The 16,529-nt window shown below is 42.6% G+C and overlaps 1 protein-coding gene across 6 annotated transcripts in view; it reads left to right on the forward strand.

Annotated features, from left to right (window-relative positions):
* LOC112911882 (immunity-related GTPase family M protein 1-like) overlaps positions 1-9,972 on the forward strand; it is a 28,768-nt gene extending 18,796 nt beyond the window's left edge. For 2 of the 6 annotated variants that reach the window (XM_025988576.2, XM_072731886.1), the window contains 3 exons: positions 1,433-1,556; positions 4,769-5,001; positions 7,889-9,972. In XM_025988576.2, the coding sequence (XP_025844361.1) occupies positions 4,798-5,001; positions 7,889-9,100 (1,416 nt within the window). In that variant the 5' untranslated portion in view covers positions 1,433-1,556; positions 4,769-4,797 and the 3' untranslated portion in view covers positions 9,101-9,972. The remainder of the gene's footprint in view (positions 1-1,432; positions 1,557-4,768; positions 5,002-7,888) is intronic. The other 4 variants (XM_072731888.1, XM_072731889.1, XM_072731890.1 and 1 more) reach the window with 3 other exon arrangements.
* Positions 9,973-16,529: the final 6,557 nt, after the last annotated feature.

Below are 16,529 nucleotides of genomic sequence, written 5' to 3' on the forward strand. Positions count from 1 at the left end.
AGAAAGGGGAATAAATTCTTCTCAATGAATGGCTTAGGAAATTCCCTCTCTCCTGGTTCCACTCAGATGAGTAGAGGTCCAATCAGTGTAACATACAGTCTCAAGGCTGTTGTACAGTGGACATCTCCCCTTCCCTGGTTCAACCTCACCTCCAACTGAGTGAGACACCTGCAGTAGGGACAGGAAAAGCGTCAATTTATCTTCTCTTTCTTCCTCCCACTGCCTCCATTACATGGAGGAGCATGGCGTAGGGGAACTACAAGAATAGGAAAGGACTCACTCAGAATGTTTGCAATCCAGCTGAATGTCCCTCATAGGAGTATCCAATGAAGGCCCATGTTGATATCTCCATTGGGATGTTGGAGCAGGCGTAGTCCAGGCCTTCTAGGCTTCTACCTCCTCTGTGGTAGAGCAGGAACAGAAGGGTAGCTCCACCTCTTTCTCCTCATCGTACCCAGGAAGACCATACGCAGCCCTCATTGTTTGGCATGTCCCTTGTAACAGGCTCATTAAAATGATCCTTGCTTTCCCTTTCCTCGACCTGTCAGCTGTCCTTTCCTGACCCAGGATGGGAATCCAGGATGGCAATGATATATTAATAATCTCTTAGCCACAGAAGGATTTCATAACTTGTTATGGATATTTGAAATCTTGGCAGATATTTGTAAAACAGACCTTCTCTATCACCCTGTTGCAGTCACACAGCACCCTCCCTCGGGCCTCTTGTGACCACCGTTACCCTGGGTTGCTTTTCCTTCTGCTCTCTCATGAGAATGAACATGACAATCACTGAAATGTTAAGCAGCTGCCCAGAGTCACCCAGATGTAGTGAGCAGTGCTAGGCTCAGATACCTGGTTGGGGCAGATGCACTGACTCTACGTGAGGTCACAGCTGGGGTCAGGAAGTGAAATCCACAGTGAATGTAGCTTCTGCACTCTGATCTCCATGGGTGGAAGTGAGTTAGCCCCTGAGCTGGGCACATTGCGCAGCCTCAAGTAGTTACTTTGCAGGCAGTGTCTGCACCTATCTGAAAGCCAGCCTCACAAGGGGCTGAATGTGGACTTCTCACTAGTCTGGGTGCTGACATTAGAAGAACAATCTCAGGTAGGATGCAGCAGGGCTGGTCTGAGAACACCCCTACCCTTCCCTGGGATTCTGGGCTGAAGATGCTTAAATAATCTTGCATAAGCTTCAAGCAAATGCTGTAGGAGTCCCACCCTCTGGAATGGAGAAAGTGAAGCTAGTTCTCCCCCTTTTTGAGATTTCCAAGAATAGAAACTGAAAACTACTCTTGCTTAATTCCCTCCAGCTTGGGCTGGGAGCCTGCCACCACCTTTATCCAGAAATTACACAACTCTGAGCAGAAAAGGCACTGAAACAGAAAACCCTGCAATTTTGTACTTCCTAACTCCTTTTCTTTCCTTTCTCTAGGCTCTTCCTAGGACACCCCAACCCAACACAATTCCATTCCTTCCTTACAGAGTATCCTGGATCTGAAACCAGTTTTGGATGGTCCCAGAGGAAACTGTCTCTGCTTAATGGCTGCCCATGATAGGTAATTTCCAGGAAGACCACTGATTTCTGCATGATCACAGTCACCTGCTGCTTCTTGGAGCAGGAAAGTGAGAGAGCTCCTACTGTTCAGCTTGGCTAATAAGCCTGCTAGTGTGAAGACATGAAAGGTGGAGTCTGAGTCCAGGGCAGGAGAGCTTGGGAACTGGTTTATCCATTTCAGTGAATATTCACAGCAGGGCTCCTCTCTAGCATTCTTCAGGGACAAAACTTGGCACCCAAACTCTTTGTCTGCTTCAAACCCATTCATCCCTCCAGTATGGAGGCAATGAGCCCACCACCTCTAGGTTCATAGCATTGAGGGTCTTCTGATGGGGATAGGGTTGGAAAATGACAGCAAGTTTTGCCATTCATATTCTCATAGAATCTAAGTAGGATGTAAGACAATGACAATTTCTAGGGTAACCTGGGATTGGGACAGTCTGTCTGGAGCACCAGCTTGGACCTTCTGTGGGTTGGGGACTGGGGGTGGGATTTCAGGGACAAGCTGCCTACAATGCACATGTATATCTGCATTGGAGAAACTGTCCCTGTTGCTGGACACGAGTTCCATCCTTCACAGATGAAGTCAGTGAAGTGGACTCTTGAATACTCTCTTCCTAGACAGGTCCTTTTGTACTTCATGCCCATTGGTGATTATTAAACTTTCCTAGAACAAATCAATATGTAGATTTTTTCCCTCACCCCTTCCCTATGATGATAAAATGGGGGAAATGTGGGTCTTGGTCCACATTGGGTTCAAAATCACAGAAGTCCTTGCTACCTTGGATTTCTAGTCTGGTATATGGTTGATCCCTGCTTCATGGCTCAAGATGATTGGGCATGACATGAACTCTAAAGGATCCTGCATGGGAAATCCACTAATGAGTGCTTTTCATTCTGCTTCTTAGTTTATGAAGTCTATTAGGTCCATTATAACAAGAGTTCAAAAAAGTTACCCAAAGGAATAGAATGCAATAGATTAAAATGAAGGGAAGGCAAACTGTTGGTAAACTCTTTCTTCAGGTGTATGCACGTGTGTTGAGTATGTACTTAGTTCCTATGTGGAATGCATCTCTCACTGCCAGTGTCCTTCAGAAAACTTTGAAAGATCTGCATATAAAGTCTGATTATCTTTGCAAGCACAACTGCTGAGCTCCCTCCATAAAGGCCTATGTATCTTTGCTCAGGGACTTTCAAACTCTGTTTGGAGAGGGAAGATCAGAGGCACAACATGAATAGGATCTACAGAAAGGGAGATTGGGCTTGCATTGGGCTGGTCTCGGCTTCTCAACTTCTGGGTCAGTAATCTGAGCCTCATGTCCTACAGACACATGTGCACTGACCATTCCTGGAAGACTTGCAAATTCTCATGGAGTTACCCTTGTCCCAGCCTGGCCTGGCAGTGTCACATGGCCATAGTACTGCCTAAAAGGATTCTGAGAGGATCCCATGTGCAAGGTTGTATAGAATCAGGTGCAAGACAGGAACCAGATGAGCAGGTAGTGGGGGACAGGGAGCTGTGGTTAGTGCTATGGGGCCTCAGTCACCCCTCCAATAGAGTCTAGCACAGGTGCTCAGGTGAGCAGATATGTGAAAAGTCCATAGTTGGGTCAGATATGGTCACAGAAATAGTCTGGAAGAGGGTAGGTTTATGCTCACCTCCCACACCTACTTTGGGATGGGGGGAGGTCATACTTTTCCCCAGCCTCTACTTGTTTTCCAAAGGGCTGTGGCAGAACTGGCTACAACATTTCAGATGACAGATTAAGGAAGAAAAGTTAATTTATCCATCAGCCAGTAAGTGGGAGATATGCAATGATACATTGTGCTTCATTCATCTAATAGAAATGTGTCCCACACCTGCTGGCCACTAGGCAGAGCCTAGGGAATTATTTACTGTAAGTACCAAGACCTGCATATATATTATTATGATATCAAGTATTTAACATGGGATAGCACAGTACTTTCAGGGACTTTAACTTTTTGAAGAGAGCAGGTTTGTTTTTTTTTTAATTGATCTAACACACAAGAAGTTAAGGTGAGACGGGTACATATGGAGGTTGTGATGGGGTTTAGACAAACCAGGGAAAGGATTGAAGGGCTCCAGCTCAGTTCTTATGTTCTAGCTCTCCTAGGTCTCAAAGGACCTCTGATAAGGACATCTAGCCTTCCCCATCCCATAGTAGGGGCAAACTTACAGGTAAGCAGAATCCATACCCTTGTCCCATGCTCAGGAGCAGAAGAAAGCCCTTCATAGAATCAAGTCAGTGAGCCTGGAATTCATGAAGGAGATTGTTTCTCTGGAGCCATGATGACAGTTCAGGCTTCCAGGAACCTCTATGTACCCCATAAATATGAATCCAGGTTATTCTGAATAATAGTCAAGAGAGCCCTTAAAGAAGGCTTTGAGTACAAGGTCAAAGGAGGGCTAATCTTAGATATTCTCATTCCAGACTGTTCCTTCAGCTTGAGCCAGCCCAGAGCTCCATCTTTCTGACTTCTATCCAGCTTTGGCCATATGTGCTTTGCCCAACCACCATGTTATTCACACCCTCACCTGCCTCAGGGCATTTCCACTCCTTGCAGGAGGAGGCACCATCCTTGTTGACTATTGCACTTCTCTTGGTGAAGGACCCTGAAGACTTTGTGGGCACAGGCCTCGGAAGATTCTGGTCCCTAAGCAGATGCGATGGTGATCATATCATAATCCATCAGCTTCCTTCCCTCTGAACTCCCAGCATCTCCTGATCATTTCATTAGGCATCTCTATCTCCCAATGGGGGTCAAGTTCACTGCAACATTTTCTGAGAAGTGGGAACACATTGTGGGTTTTCCCTTCACACTTGGAAATCAGTGAGTTTTCTGTAATGTGTAGTGAGGATGGGAGTTGAGAGAGGACTGTGACTTCCATTCTCTCCACAAATTAGTAAGGGTGTATCCAGGAGGAAGTAAATGGCAGTTAACAGCAACAAATGGACCCACATCCCCAAGAGAAGCATCTTAGCATCCAGCCATTCCTTGGCCTCTGGAACTAGAGATTCAGCATTAAGTAGGATCATCCTCCCCTCCTGTCCAGACAGAAACAGAGAATCACACTGTGGGTTTAAATCTTGGATCCCAGGTCATTGCTATGCCATTTAAGGCTTGTTTCTCATCTGTGAGACACTGTTTCTTCATCTGTGACCAGGAATAATACTATTTCTTGTCTAACAGAGCTTGGAGAAGATTAATCAAGAAAAGGCATGCAGAAGATCCTTCCCAGACAGACTCACAGATCAGAATCTTCATACGCTGCAGTAAGAGTTGGAGGGAGTAAGGAGAACCAGAGAAAAGTCTTCCTCAGAGGTCCTAATAAGACCAGAGAGGATTCACCAAGAGGTTACTGGGAGGCCTGCCCAGAGCTCCACTCGGACCTTAGCATGAAATCCTCACTGGAGACATGTGAGGTGGGTAGCATAGCTTCCTGGCTTGCACAAGACAGAACACCGGGGATCAGTTTTCAGTGTGAAAACATTCACATTACCATGGGCCCAGCTTGTCTGCAAACTCTGTCAGGGCTCTTGGCAGTTTCCTCATTGGCAGGGTATGTCTAGGCCTAATGCTGGATGAAAGTATTCAGAGAAGACTGGGGGGCAGTGATGCTAGCAGGACCCACCAGTGGAGAGGAAAGCCAGTGTGATAGGTAAAGTCTGCACCATGGGACCTGCAACTCAATATGAAATTTGTTCTCCTGATGAGACTGCAGTCCTTTTGAGCAGAAACCTGAACATTTGGGTGTGAGTTCTCATCTTCAGAAGCATCAGGAGACCCCATATATGGCTCTGGGAGGGAAGAAGCCCTCATACAATAGAAGGCCTCATGGCCTCACAGGGAAACTCCTCAGCAAAGAGTCAATCTTGAATTAGGAAATGTTTTAAAATTTGTATTGGTGCACATAGAGATAGTAGATGTCTTTTTTTTTTAAATTTATTTATGAAAGATACAATGAGAGAGAGAGAGAGGCAGAGACATAGGCTGAGGAAGAAGCAGGCTCCCTGCAGGGAGCCTGATGTGGGACTCGATCCTGGATCCAGGGATCATGCCCTGGGCCAAACGCAGGCGCTCAACTGCTGAGCCACCCAGGTGTCCCGAGATAGTAGATGTCTTCAGGGAAATTACCACAGCAACCATAGCCTGTGGGATTGTGAAAGCCCACCAGTCAGTACTGTGCATAGCCCCTAGGAGTAGAGGCCACTAGGTAATCCCAATCAGTTCCCTTTTCAGTTCTGCCTGATAAAATGCTTACAATTTTACTGTAGGGCTCAGCTTATAAGAGAAAGTTTATTTTATTTTTTTAAAGATTTATTTATTTATTCATGAGACAGAGAGAGAGAGAGAGAGAGAGAGAGAGAGAAGCAGAGACACAGGCAGAGGGAGAAGCAGGTTCCAGGCAGGAACCCCGAGGTGGGACTCCATTCTGGGTCTCCAGGATCAAGTCCTGGGCTGAAGGCGGCGCTAAACCGCTGAGCCACTGGGCTGCCCTAAGAGAAAGTTTATAGGAGAATTTAAATACTTATAATCACAATAGTGACAAAGATAAAAAATCATGTACAAAAATAAGTACTGACTTAAAAAATCAGTAGGATATCATTTGGAAAACTACAACTTAATTATTGAAGTGGATGAGGGCCTGGGATTTCTTAGGTATGCGGTTAGTGGTGAAATATATGGAAAATGGGGGAAAATGCACTTTTCACTGTTGTTAAAAATAATTAAATTGTTCTTGACTCTGAAGACATAAGTATTGAGGATGGGTGAGTCCTCAGGATTGAAAGGTATGGAGAGTTGGAACAAGCTTGCTTCTGCCCTGTAGACATACTGCTCACCCAGTCAGGGAGGAGATGTACCTATACCTGCCTGGCTCCTGACTGAGCAACCCTCATTATGCTCTTCTGCTCAAGCCCACTTCATCCATAGACTGCTTAAGAGCTGACTATTGGTACCACAGCTGCTGTGCATTCCTCAGCAGGCTCTGAACCCCTAACATCTGCACATCTCCTGAATGAATACCTCTGCTGCTTTTCTTTTCAACAACTTTATTAGGATATAATTTACACATTCTGTGATTCATGTCTTTTAAGTTTTCAGTAGTTTTGAATATATTCACAATGCTGTACCCCTGTCACAATCAAATTTAGAACATTTTCATTATCCAGAAGATATCCTGTACCTCTTGACTGTTGGCTTTCTTTTCCCTTATGCCATCTGCACTTCAGATCTAGGAAATCCCCAATATATTTCATAGAATACATGGTCTGATGTGATGTCTGCTTTCACTGAGTATAATGTTTTGGGGTTCATCCATGTTGTAGCAAGTATCATACTTCATTTTTTTTTCTTTCCCAATGCTGTTCTCTTGTATGGAAAGATCATTTTTGTTTATCTATTGAACAGTGGGTGGGCAACTGTGTTAATTCCCTTTGAAGGCTACTGTTAATAATGCTGCTGTGAACATCTGCATGCAGGTTTTATGTAGATGTATGTTTTCATCCTTCTTATGTATACACCTAGGAATGTAACTGCTGGGTCATTTGGTGACTCCACTTAAGTTATTTTATTAGTTTTATTGAAAAATAACTGGCATACCTCACTGTATGAGTTGAAGGCATATAGCATGATGATTTGATATCAATGATGTCAAATAGGCATATACAGGATATATTGACACAGTAAATTAACGTATATTATGAAGTAATTCCTGCAATAGGTTAAGCTAAAATCCATCATCTCAATAAAAGGAAAAGAAAGAAGAAAAAAGAGAAAAATTCTCTTGTTATGAGAACTCTTAGGATATTTTATCTTGACAACTTTCTTATGAATCATACAGCAGTGTCATCTATCGTCATCAGGTTGTACATTACATCCCTAGTGCTTACTTATAACTGAAATCTTGTAGCTTTTGAACATTTCCTCCAATCTCCTCTCTCTCATGCCATGACTCTGCTGTTTCCTAAGTCTGTTCTCTTTTTCTATGAATTTATTTTCTTTTTAAATTCCACACATCAGATTATGTAGTGCTTGCCTGATTTATTTTACTTAGCATAATGCTTTCAAGGTACATCCATGTTGTTACAAATGGTAGGATTTCCTCGTTTTTAATGGTTAAATATGTGTAAATTTTTGACAAACTATCAATCATTTTTTGCAGAGGCCTGCTGTTTCTCATCTAAATGCCTTTGCAGGGAGTTGATTGTGGATCTGACATCCTCAGTTTGGGATACCAGATCTGATGATACCTCTGCCATCCTGTGTTCCTGGCCCTCCTAACTCCACTGCTTTTTCCCACTTCTGCAGGTCACTCCACTGCTCAGCGATGTGACACAGCCCACCCACTCTCTTCACACACCATTACTTACATCCTCCAACTATGATATGCCATACAATATGGGCTGGAGTAGCTTATCTAAGGAGACTGCCATAAACATTGAAAAGGCCTTGGGAGGAAGGAAGTTGCTGGAGGTGGTCCCTATGGTCAGGGAGACCCTGAAGAGAGCATCCAGTGTCCCATTGAGAATTGCTGTGACTGGGGACTCTGGCAATGGCATGTCTTCTTTCATCAATGCACTGCGGGGAATTGGGCATGATGAGGAGGATTCAGCTCCCACAGGGGTGGTAAGAACCACCCAGATTCCCACTTGCTACTCTTACCCCCACTTTCCCAATGTGGAACTGTGGGACCTACCTGGAACAGGGGCAGGCACCCAAAGTCTGGAGAACTACCTGGAGGAGATGAAATTTAGCCGGTATGACCTCTTCATCATTATTGCATCTGAACAGTTCAGCATGAATCTTGTGAAGCTTGCCAAGGCCATCCAGGTCCTGGGAAAGAGATTCTACATTGTCTGGACCAAGCTGGACAGGGATCTCAGCACAAGTACTCTCTTGAAAGAACGTCTCCTGCAGAATATTCGGGAGAATATTCAGGAAAATCTCCAGAAGGAGAGGGTTTTCGAACCCATCATATTCTTGGTCTCCAGCTTTGAGCCCTTATTGCATGACTTCCCAGAGCTTAGGAACACCTTGAACAGGGACATTTCTGATATCAGGTACTGTGGTCCCCTAAAGAATCTGTCCCACACTTATGAGAAGGTCATTAGTGACAAAGTGACCATGTTCAGGGGGAAAATAGCCTCAAAGTCTTTTGACACCCTTGGCATTTGGAATGCAGATGATTTTGGGGAGTGTCTGATAGCCTACCACTTGCTCTTTGGTGTGGATGATGAGTCTCTCCAACAGATAGCTCAGAGTATGGGGAAACCCATGGAGGAGTACAGGGCCATTATGAAGTCTCGGGATCCGCACACTATCATTAGAGGGGACTGGGCAGTATCTTGCATGAATTGTAATACATCCTCTTGCTTATATACAATTCTGAGGTACATCCCACTGTTAGGTGACTTTATTATCAACTTTCTGAGAAAGTGGAAACACAGACGCCTCCTGGAAATAGTTGCTGAGGACACCAGAACCATCTTGAAGAAAATCCTGAAAGACTCCATCATCTGAAGAGTTGATGTCATCAGGAACCTTCTAGAGGGAAGTCAGAACATCTGGTATCCTCTCCTCACACTGTACCCTTTCTGAATTCCCAATCAAGATCAGTTACTTCCACTTTTATCAAATCTAAGTTTCTTGAGGTAAATGAGCTGACTTGCTCATTTTGAACCCATGTCACGAAATTCCCAAATATGTTCTACTTCTTGCCATTTGTTAAATGAGTCTGGATCCAAAGGTGGAAGAAAAGATTTGCTCAGTGTGACACACAGTCTTATTGTGACATCCACCCCTTAACACCATTTTTCTGACGCCCATGTTCTTTCACCTCTCACCTCACATTCTATGGACTCATACAATCTTGACCTGCCCCTAGGTCAGTGGTAGACACTCTAAGATGGCCTCCAACATTTTCTCCTGTTTTTAGGGCTATGTTTAATCCCTTCCCCTAGAATGACTAATAGAATATGACAGCAATAATAAAATGTCCATAAATTCCAAAATTTTGTTATGAAAAGTCTGCAGCTCTGTCTTATAAACACTCTGCTCACTGGCTCTCTCTTGCTCCTGCTCCAGCTCTCTGTCTCCCTCCTACTCTCCCTCTCCTTTTTTCCTCTCTCTGCCTAGAAACCATAGAAAGTTTATACTAACCTGCTGGAGAGGCTCTGAAGCATCAGAGGCAGCCTGCACTAACTGCCAGCCATGTAAATAAGTCATCTTGGGAGTAAATCCTTCAGCCCCAGCAAGATTTCAGAAGATGCAACTCAGATGATAGCTTGACTACCACCTCAGGAGAGACCCTTATCCAGAGCTACACAACTAAAACTGCTCCTAGATTACTGACCCCTAGAAACTGTCAGCAAATAAACACTAGTTTTAAGTCACTAAGTTTCAGAGTATTTGTTCCACAGTAACAGAAAAAACAATACCAACAGGAAGCTCCTTACAGAACTAGTAGTTGTGAGTGACCTCTTCCCTCTGTGATTCTCACTCCTGCATGGACCCAGCACAAAGGAGCTGTACCCTCTCCAATCACAGCCCTTCCCTCCTTGGCCTCTGGATGTGCATTTCCCTGCGTTCGACTGAAGGACCAGCTGCTGTCAACATTCACAGGTCATTTCATCAAGCCTCAGGCCACACAGAGTCATCCTGTTTGGGGCTCTATATTTAAGAAGAAAAAGCAGGGGAAAAAAAAGAAGTAGCTAGACAAAGCAATGCTCAGTGGAGAGAAAGAGAGGAAATGACAGTAGAATGGGACTACTCCCCTGAGGAAGAGCAGGCTAGGGATCTCTCTGAAGGTGTTCTATACAATACTTTTAAATTATCATTCTCACTTGCACTAGTTGCTCTCCCAACCTGGAGCACAGGGCTCACTCTTATCTGTCCATTATGTTGGTGGTGCTGGTGCTTCTTGGATTTCCTCTTGCCTGGTCATTTACATTGAGTCCATTCTCAAAGTGAGAAAAAAGTTCTCTGTGTGGTATACTTTCTGAGTCTTCACGTTTTGAATTAATGCCTTTATTTTGTGATCACTGTCAATAGTTTAACTGAGTTCTGAATTCTAGATACAACATTTTCTCTTAGAACTCTAAAGATCTATCTTCTTCAAGCATGCCTTGTTGCCAGTAAAAAGCCCAATGCCAATTCCATACTCATTCCTTGGATGGTCACCTGTTTGTCTCCAGGGAAAATTCATCCCTGGGGTTCAGTAGTATCACCGGGCACTAGTGACCTGGAGTACTTCCACTTACCACTCAGTATTCAGAAGGCTCTTTAAATGACAGCTGACGTGAAAGGACATGGAGGAAACTGAAATGCATATTACCAAGTGAGAGAAACCAATCTGGAAAGGATAAATACTGCACAATTCCAAAGGCATAACATTCTAAAAAAGGCAAAACTGTAGAGTCAATAAAAAGACCAGTGGTTCCAAGGGTTCAGAGGAGGCAGGGATAAGTTGATGGAGCATAGAGGCCAGTGAAACCAGTCTATGTGATATGACAATGGTGGATCAGTGGTGGATAAATTATACTTTTGTCAAAACCCATAGAATACATAGCACCAAGAGTGACCCCAGTGTAAACCATGGATGTGGAGGGAGAAAGATGGATCAGTTTGGGTTCATGAATTGTACAATAGATGATGTGAGTTGTTGATAGTGGGGGCTATAGGTGTGTGAGGGCAGGGGATACATGGGAGCCTTCTGTACCTTCTGCTCCATTTTGCCGAGACAGTAAAACTGTTTTGAGATATAGTCTATTGAAAAAGATAATGTCTGCTGACATCATTCTTCACCCTTGGTTTTGTCCTTTATTGCATTTTCTAAGTGTTACATGTATTCAGCTGCTCATTACAGTAGAATATAGATGATACTACTTACACACATACATATACACAATGTAAAGCAAAATGTAAATACCTATGAACTCAGCTCCCAAATTTAAAGCTAGAATGTTTCTTATATCATTGAATATTTCCACCCACTTCACCCCATATCCTGTCTCTGCATCTCTTCTCAGACATACAGCACCTTCAAATTTTGTTTTTAACATGTTTTTTTTTTTTAACATTTTTTGCTTCCTTCAGTTTTTACCATAGATGTGTGTTAACTCAGATGATGTATTATTTAGTTTTCCTTGTTTGGATGTCTTAGAAAAACATAATTATTTTGTGTGCCATCTTCTATAAGCTGCTTTTAATTGTTTCTATCACAGGTGTTTCTGTTTTGCCAAGAGAGCATATATAATCTCTCTTTTCCCTGTAAATGGAAATTTGAGTTTGGGGTTCTTTAAAGTTGTTTCTTTCTCTTCAGCACAGTTCTGCTATAAACATCTTACACATGTTTCTGGTACACCTGTGTAGAACTTCCTCCAGAAATAGGAGTGGAAGTTCTGGGTCATAACATATGGATTCTTACACATTTCACAAAAGGAAGAGAATGTGTTACTTACCAAACAGTATCAAATTTCCCATCATTTAGATATTATCTGTATTTCTGTCACTACTGATATTGAGAAGGATCTCATACCAACAAAAGCCCACAAAATCAAGTGTTGACACTGTGCTTCTAGTATCATCAACTGGAGAATGTTGTGCGCTCTGCGGCAACACGATCAGGGTCCCGAGGGTAAGGGGATGAGGAAAATAAAAGAAAAGTAAAGAGATGGGGACAGGAGGGACACAGTGGATGATGTCCAAGCAGTGCCAGCTTTATTCAAGGTTCTACAACATTTTATAGCATGAGCAAAACAAAGCTAAGAAGGTATCTATTTTTAGCATGTTTGTGAAACCCTCCAAAATTCCCCTTTCTCAGCATGCAAGACAGACCCACTGGTGCCAGAAGACCTTGGTAAATAGATAAGCTTGTTGCTCCAGATGTGCATACTTGAAAGTAATATTAGGTATGGTTAACAGACCAGCAAGGACAGCATAGACCCTTATTTACATTTATGACCAGGCCAGAATAAGTTGTATCTATTGTGTTATGTGGGCGATCACGTACAAGTGAGCTCTGAGAACCATTGCTCAAGCCCTTTCTCAAGCGTCAACCAACTATCCACCCTTTAAGCTCCCGAGCCTTTCGAGTGAATGAGGGATGCAAGTCCGGGCCTGGTTTGGTTCAGTTACTCCAGCTAGTCCGTGGTCGCCCACAGGAGTATCTGAGATTTAGGCTGTCTGGTTGCAAAATGGGCATCCTTCCTTGTGGAGTCTGTTTCCTATCTTCACTAGGTTTGGGTAGACCTTCTTTTGAGACCACCACATTTGCCTTTATTTCATAAACCAGCATGTGACTGTGACCTTCAGAGCCTCCTTATTCTTTTTTGTATAATTTTTATTGGAGTTTGATTTGCCAACATATAGTATAACACTCAGTGCTCATCCTGTCAAGTGCCCCCCTGAGTGCCCGTCACCCAGTGACCCCATCCTCCCACCCACCTCCACTTCTACTACCTATTGTTTGTTTCCCAGAGTTAGGAGTCTCTCATGTTCTTTTACCTTCTCTGATATTTCCTACTTATTTTGTCTCCTTTCCCCTTTAATCCCTTTCACTATTTTTTTATATTCCCTGAATGTATGAAATCATATAATGTTTGTCTTTCTCTGATTGACTTACTTCACTCGGCATAATACCCTCCAGTTCTATTCACATTAATCAAATGTGGGTATTATCATTTTAAATGGCTGGGTAATATTCCATTGTATACATAAACCACATCTTCTTTATCCATTCATCTTTCGATGGACACTGAGGCTCCTTCCACAGATTGGCTATTGTGGACATTGCTGCTAGAAACATTGGGGTGCAGGTGTCTCTGTTATGCACAGCATCTGTATCTTTGGGGCAAATCCCCAGCAATGCAATTGCTGGATCATAGGGTAGCTCAATTTAAAACTCTTTAGGAATCACCACACAGTTTTTCAGAGTGGTTGTATCAGTTCACATTCCCACCAACAGTGCAAGAGGGTTCCCCTTTCTCCACATCCTCTCCAACATTTGTTGTTTCCTGTCTTGTTAATTTTCCCCATTCTCACTGGTGTGAGGTGGTATCTCATTGTGGTTTTGACTTGTATCTCCCTGATGGCCAGTGATGCGGAGAATTTCCTCATGTGCTTCTTGGCCATGTGTATGTCTTTTTTGATGAAATTTCAGTTCCTGTCTTCTGTCCATTTCATGACTGAATTGTTTGTTTCTTTGCTGTTGAGTTTATAAGTTCTTTATAGATCTTGGATACTAGCCCTTTATCTGATAGGTCACTTGCAAATATCTTCTCCCATTCTGTAGGTTGTCTTTTAGTTTTGTTGACTGTTTCTTTGGCTGTGCAAAAGCTTTTATATTGATGAAGTCAAGATAAAGAGATAAAGAATTCATTTTGCTTTTGTTTCCCTTGCCTTCCTGGATGTTTCTTGCAAGAAGTTGCTGTGGCCAAGTTCAAAAAGGATGTTGTCTGTGTTATTCTCTAGGATTTTGATGGATTCCTGTCTCACATTTAGATCTTTCATTCATTTTGAGTTGATCTTTGTGTAGCTGTAAAAGAATGGTCCAGTTTCATTCTTCTTCACGTGGCTGTCCATTTTCCCAGCACCATTTATTGAAGAGACTGTCCTTTTTCCAATGGATAGTCTTTCCTGCTTGGTCAAGTATTAGTTGACCATAGAGGGGAGGGCCCATTTCTGGGTTCTCTATTGTGTTCCATTGATCTATGTGTCTGTTTTTGTGCCAGTACCACACTCTCTTGATGACCACAGCTTTGTAGTACAACCTGAAATCTAGCATTGTGATGCGCCAGCTATGGTTTCTTTTTTAAAATTCCCCTGGCTATTCGGGATCTCTTCTGATTCCACACAAATCTTAAAATAATTAGTTCTCACTCTCTGAAGAAAGTCCCTGGTATTTTGATAGGGATTGCATTAAACGTGTAAATTGCCCTGGGTAACATTGACATTTTCACAATATTAATTCTGCCAATCCATGAGCATGGAATATTTTTCCATCTCTTTGTCTTCCTCAATTTCGTTCAGAAACATTCTATAGTTTTTAGGATATAGATCCTTTACCTCTTTGGTTAGGTTTATTCCTAGGTATCTTATGCTTTTGGGTGCAATTGTAAATGGGACTGACTCCTTCATTTCTCTTTCTTCAGTCTCATTGTTAGTGTATAGAAATGCCATTGATTTCTGGGCATTGATTTTGTATCCTGCCACGCTGCCAAATTGCTTGTATGAGTTCTAGCAATCTTGGGGTGGAGGCTTTTGGGTTTTCTATGTAGAGTGTCATGTCATCGGTGAAGAGGGAGAGTTTGACTTCTTCTTTGCCAATTTGAATGCCTTTAATGTCTTTTTGTTGTCTGATTGCTGAGGCTAGGACTTCCGGTACTATGTTGAATAGCAGTGGTGAGAGTGGACATCCCTGTCTTGTTCCTGATCTTAGGGGAAAGGCTCCCAGTGCTTCCCCATTGAGAATGATATTTGCTGTGGGCTTTTCGTAGATGGCTTTTAAGATGTCAAGGAATGTTCCCTCTATTCCTACACTCTGAGAGTTTTGATCAGGAATGGATGCTGTATTTTGTTAAATGCTTTCTCTGCATCTAATGAGAGTATCATATGGTTCTTGGTTTTTCTCTTGCTGATATGATGAATCACACTAATTGTTTTACGAGTGTTGAACCAGCCTTGTGTCATGGGGATAAATCGTACTTGGTCATGGTGAATAGTTTTCTTAATGTACTGTTGGATCCGATTGGCTAGTATCTTGTTAAGAATTTTTGCATCCATGTTCATCAGGGATATTGGTCTGTAATTCTCCTTTTTGGTGGGGTCTTTGTCTGGTTTTGGAATTAAGGTGATGCTGGCCTCATAGAACGAAATTGGAAGTACTCCATCTCTTTCTATCTTTCCAAACAGCTTTAGTAGAATAAGAATGGGTTCTTTAAACGTTTGATAGAATTGCCCTGGGAGGCCATCTGGCCCTGGACTCTTGTGTCTTGGGAGGTTTTTGATGACTGCTTCAATTTCCTCCCTGGTTATTGGCCTGTTCAGGTTTTCTATTTCTTCCTGTTCCAGTTTTGGTAGTTTGTGGCTTTCCAGGAATGCATCAAATTCTTCTAGATTGCCTAATTTATTGGAGTATAGCTGTTCATTATATGTTTTTAAAATCGTTTGTATTTCCTTGGTGTTGGTAGTGATCTCTCCTTTCTCATTCAGGATTTTATTAATTTGAGTCTTCTCTCTCTTCTTTTTAATAAAGCTGGCTAATGGTTTATCTATCTTATTAATTCTTTCAAAGAACCAACTCCTGGTTCTGTTGATCTATTCCACAGTTCTTCTGGTCTCGATTTCGTTGAGTTCTGCTCGAATCTTAATTGACTCTCTCCTTCTGCTGGGTGTAGGGTCCATTTGCTGTTTTTTCTCTAGCTCCTTTATGTGTAAGGTGAGCTTTTGTATTTGAGTTCTTTCCAGTTTTTGAATGGATGCTTGTATTGCGATGTATTTCCCCCTCCGGACTGCTTTTGCTGTGTCCCAAAGATTTTGAACGGTTGTATCTTCATTCTCATTAGTTTCCATGAATCTTTTAAATTCTTCCTTAATTTCCTGGTTGACCCTTTCATCTTTTAGCAGGATGGTCCTTAACCTTCACGTGTTTGAGGTCCTTCCAAACCCCTTGTTGTGATTTAGTTCTAATTTCAAGGCATTATGGTCTGAGAATATGCAGGGGACCAACCCAATCTTTTGGTATGGGTTCAGACCCGATTTGTGACCCAGTATGTGGTCTATTCTGGAGAAAGTTCCATGTGCACTTGAGAAGAATGTGTATTCAGTTGAGTTTGGATGTAAAGTTCTGTAGATATCTGTGAAATCCATCTGGTCCAGTGTATCATTTAAAGCTCTCCTTTCTTTGGAGATGTTGTGCTTAGAAGACCTATCGAGTATAGAAAGAGCTACA

Source organism: Vulpes vulpes, chromosome 12 (assembly GCF_048418805.1).
Source record: "Vulpes vulpes isolate BD-2025 chromosome 12, VulVul3, whole genome shotgun sequence".
NCBI lineage: Eukaryota > Metazoa > Chordata > Mammalia > Carnivora > Canidae > Vulpes > Vulpes vulpes.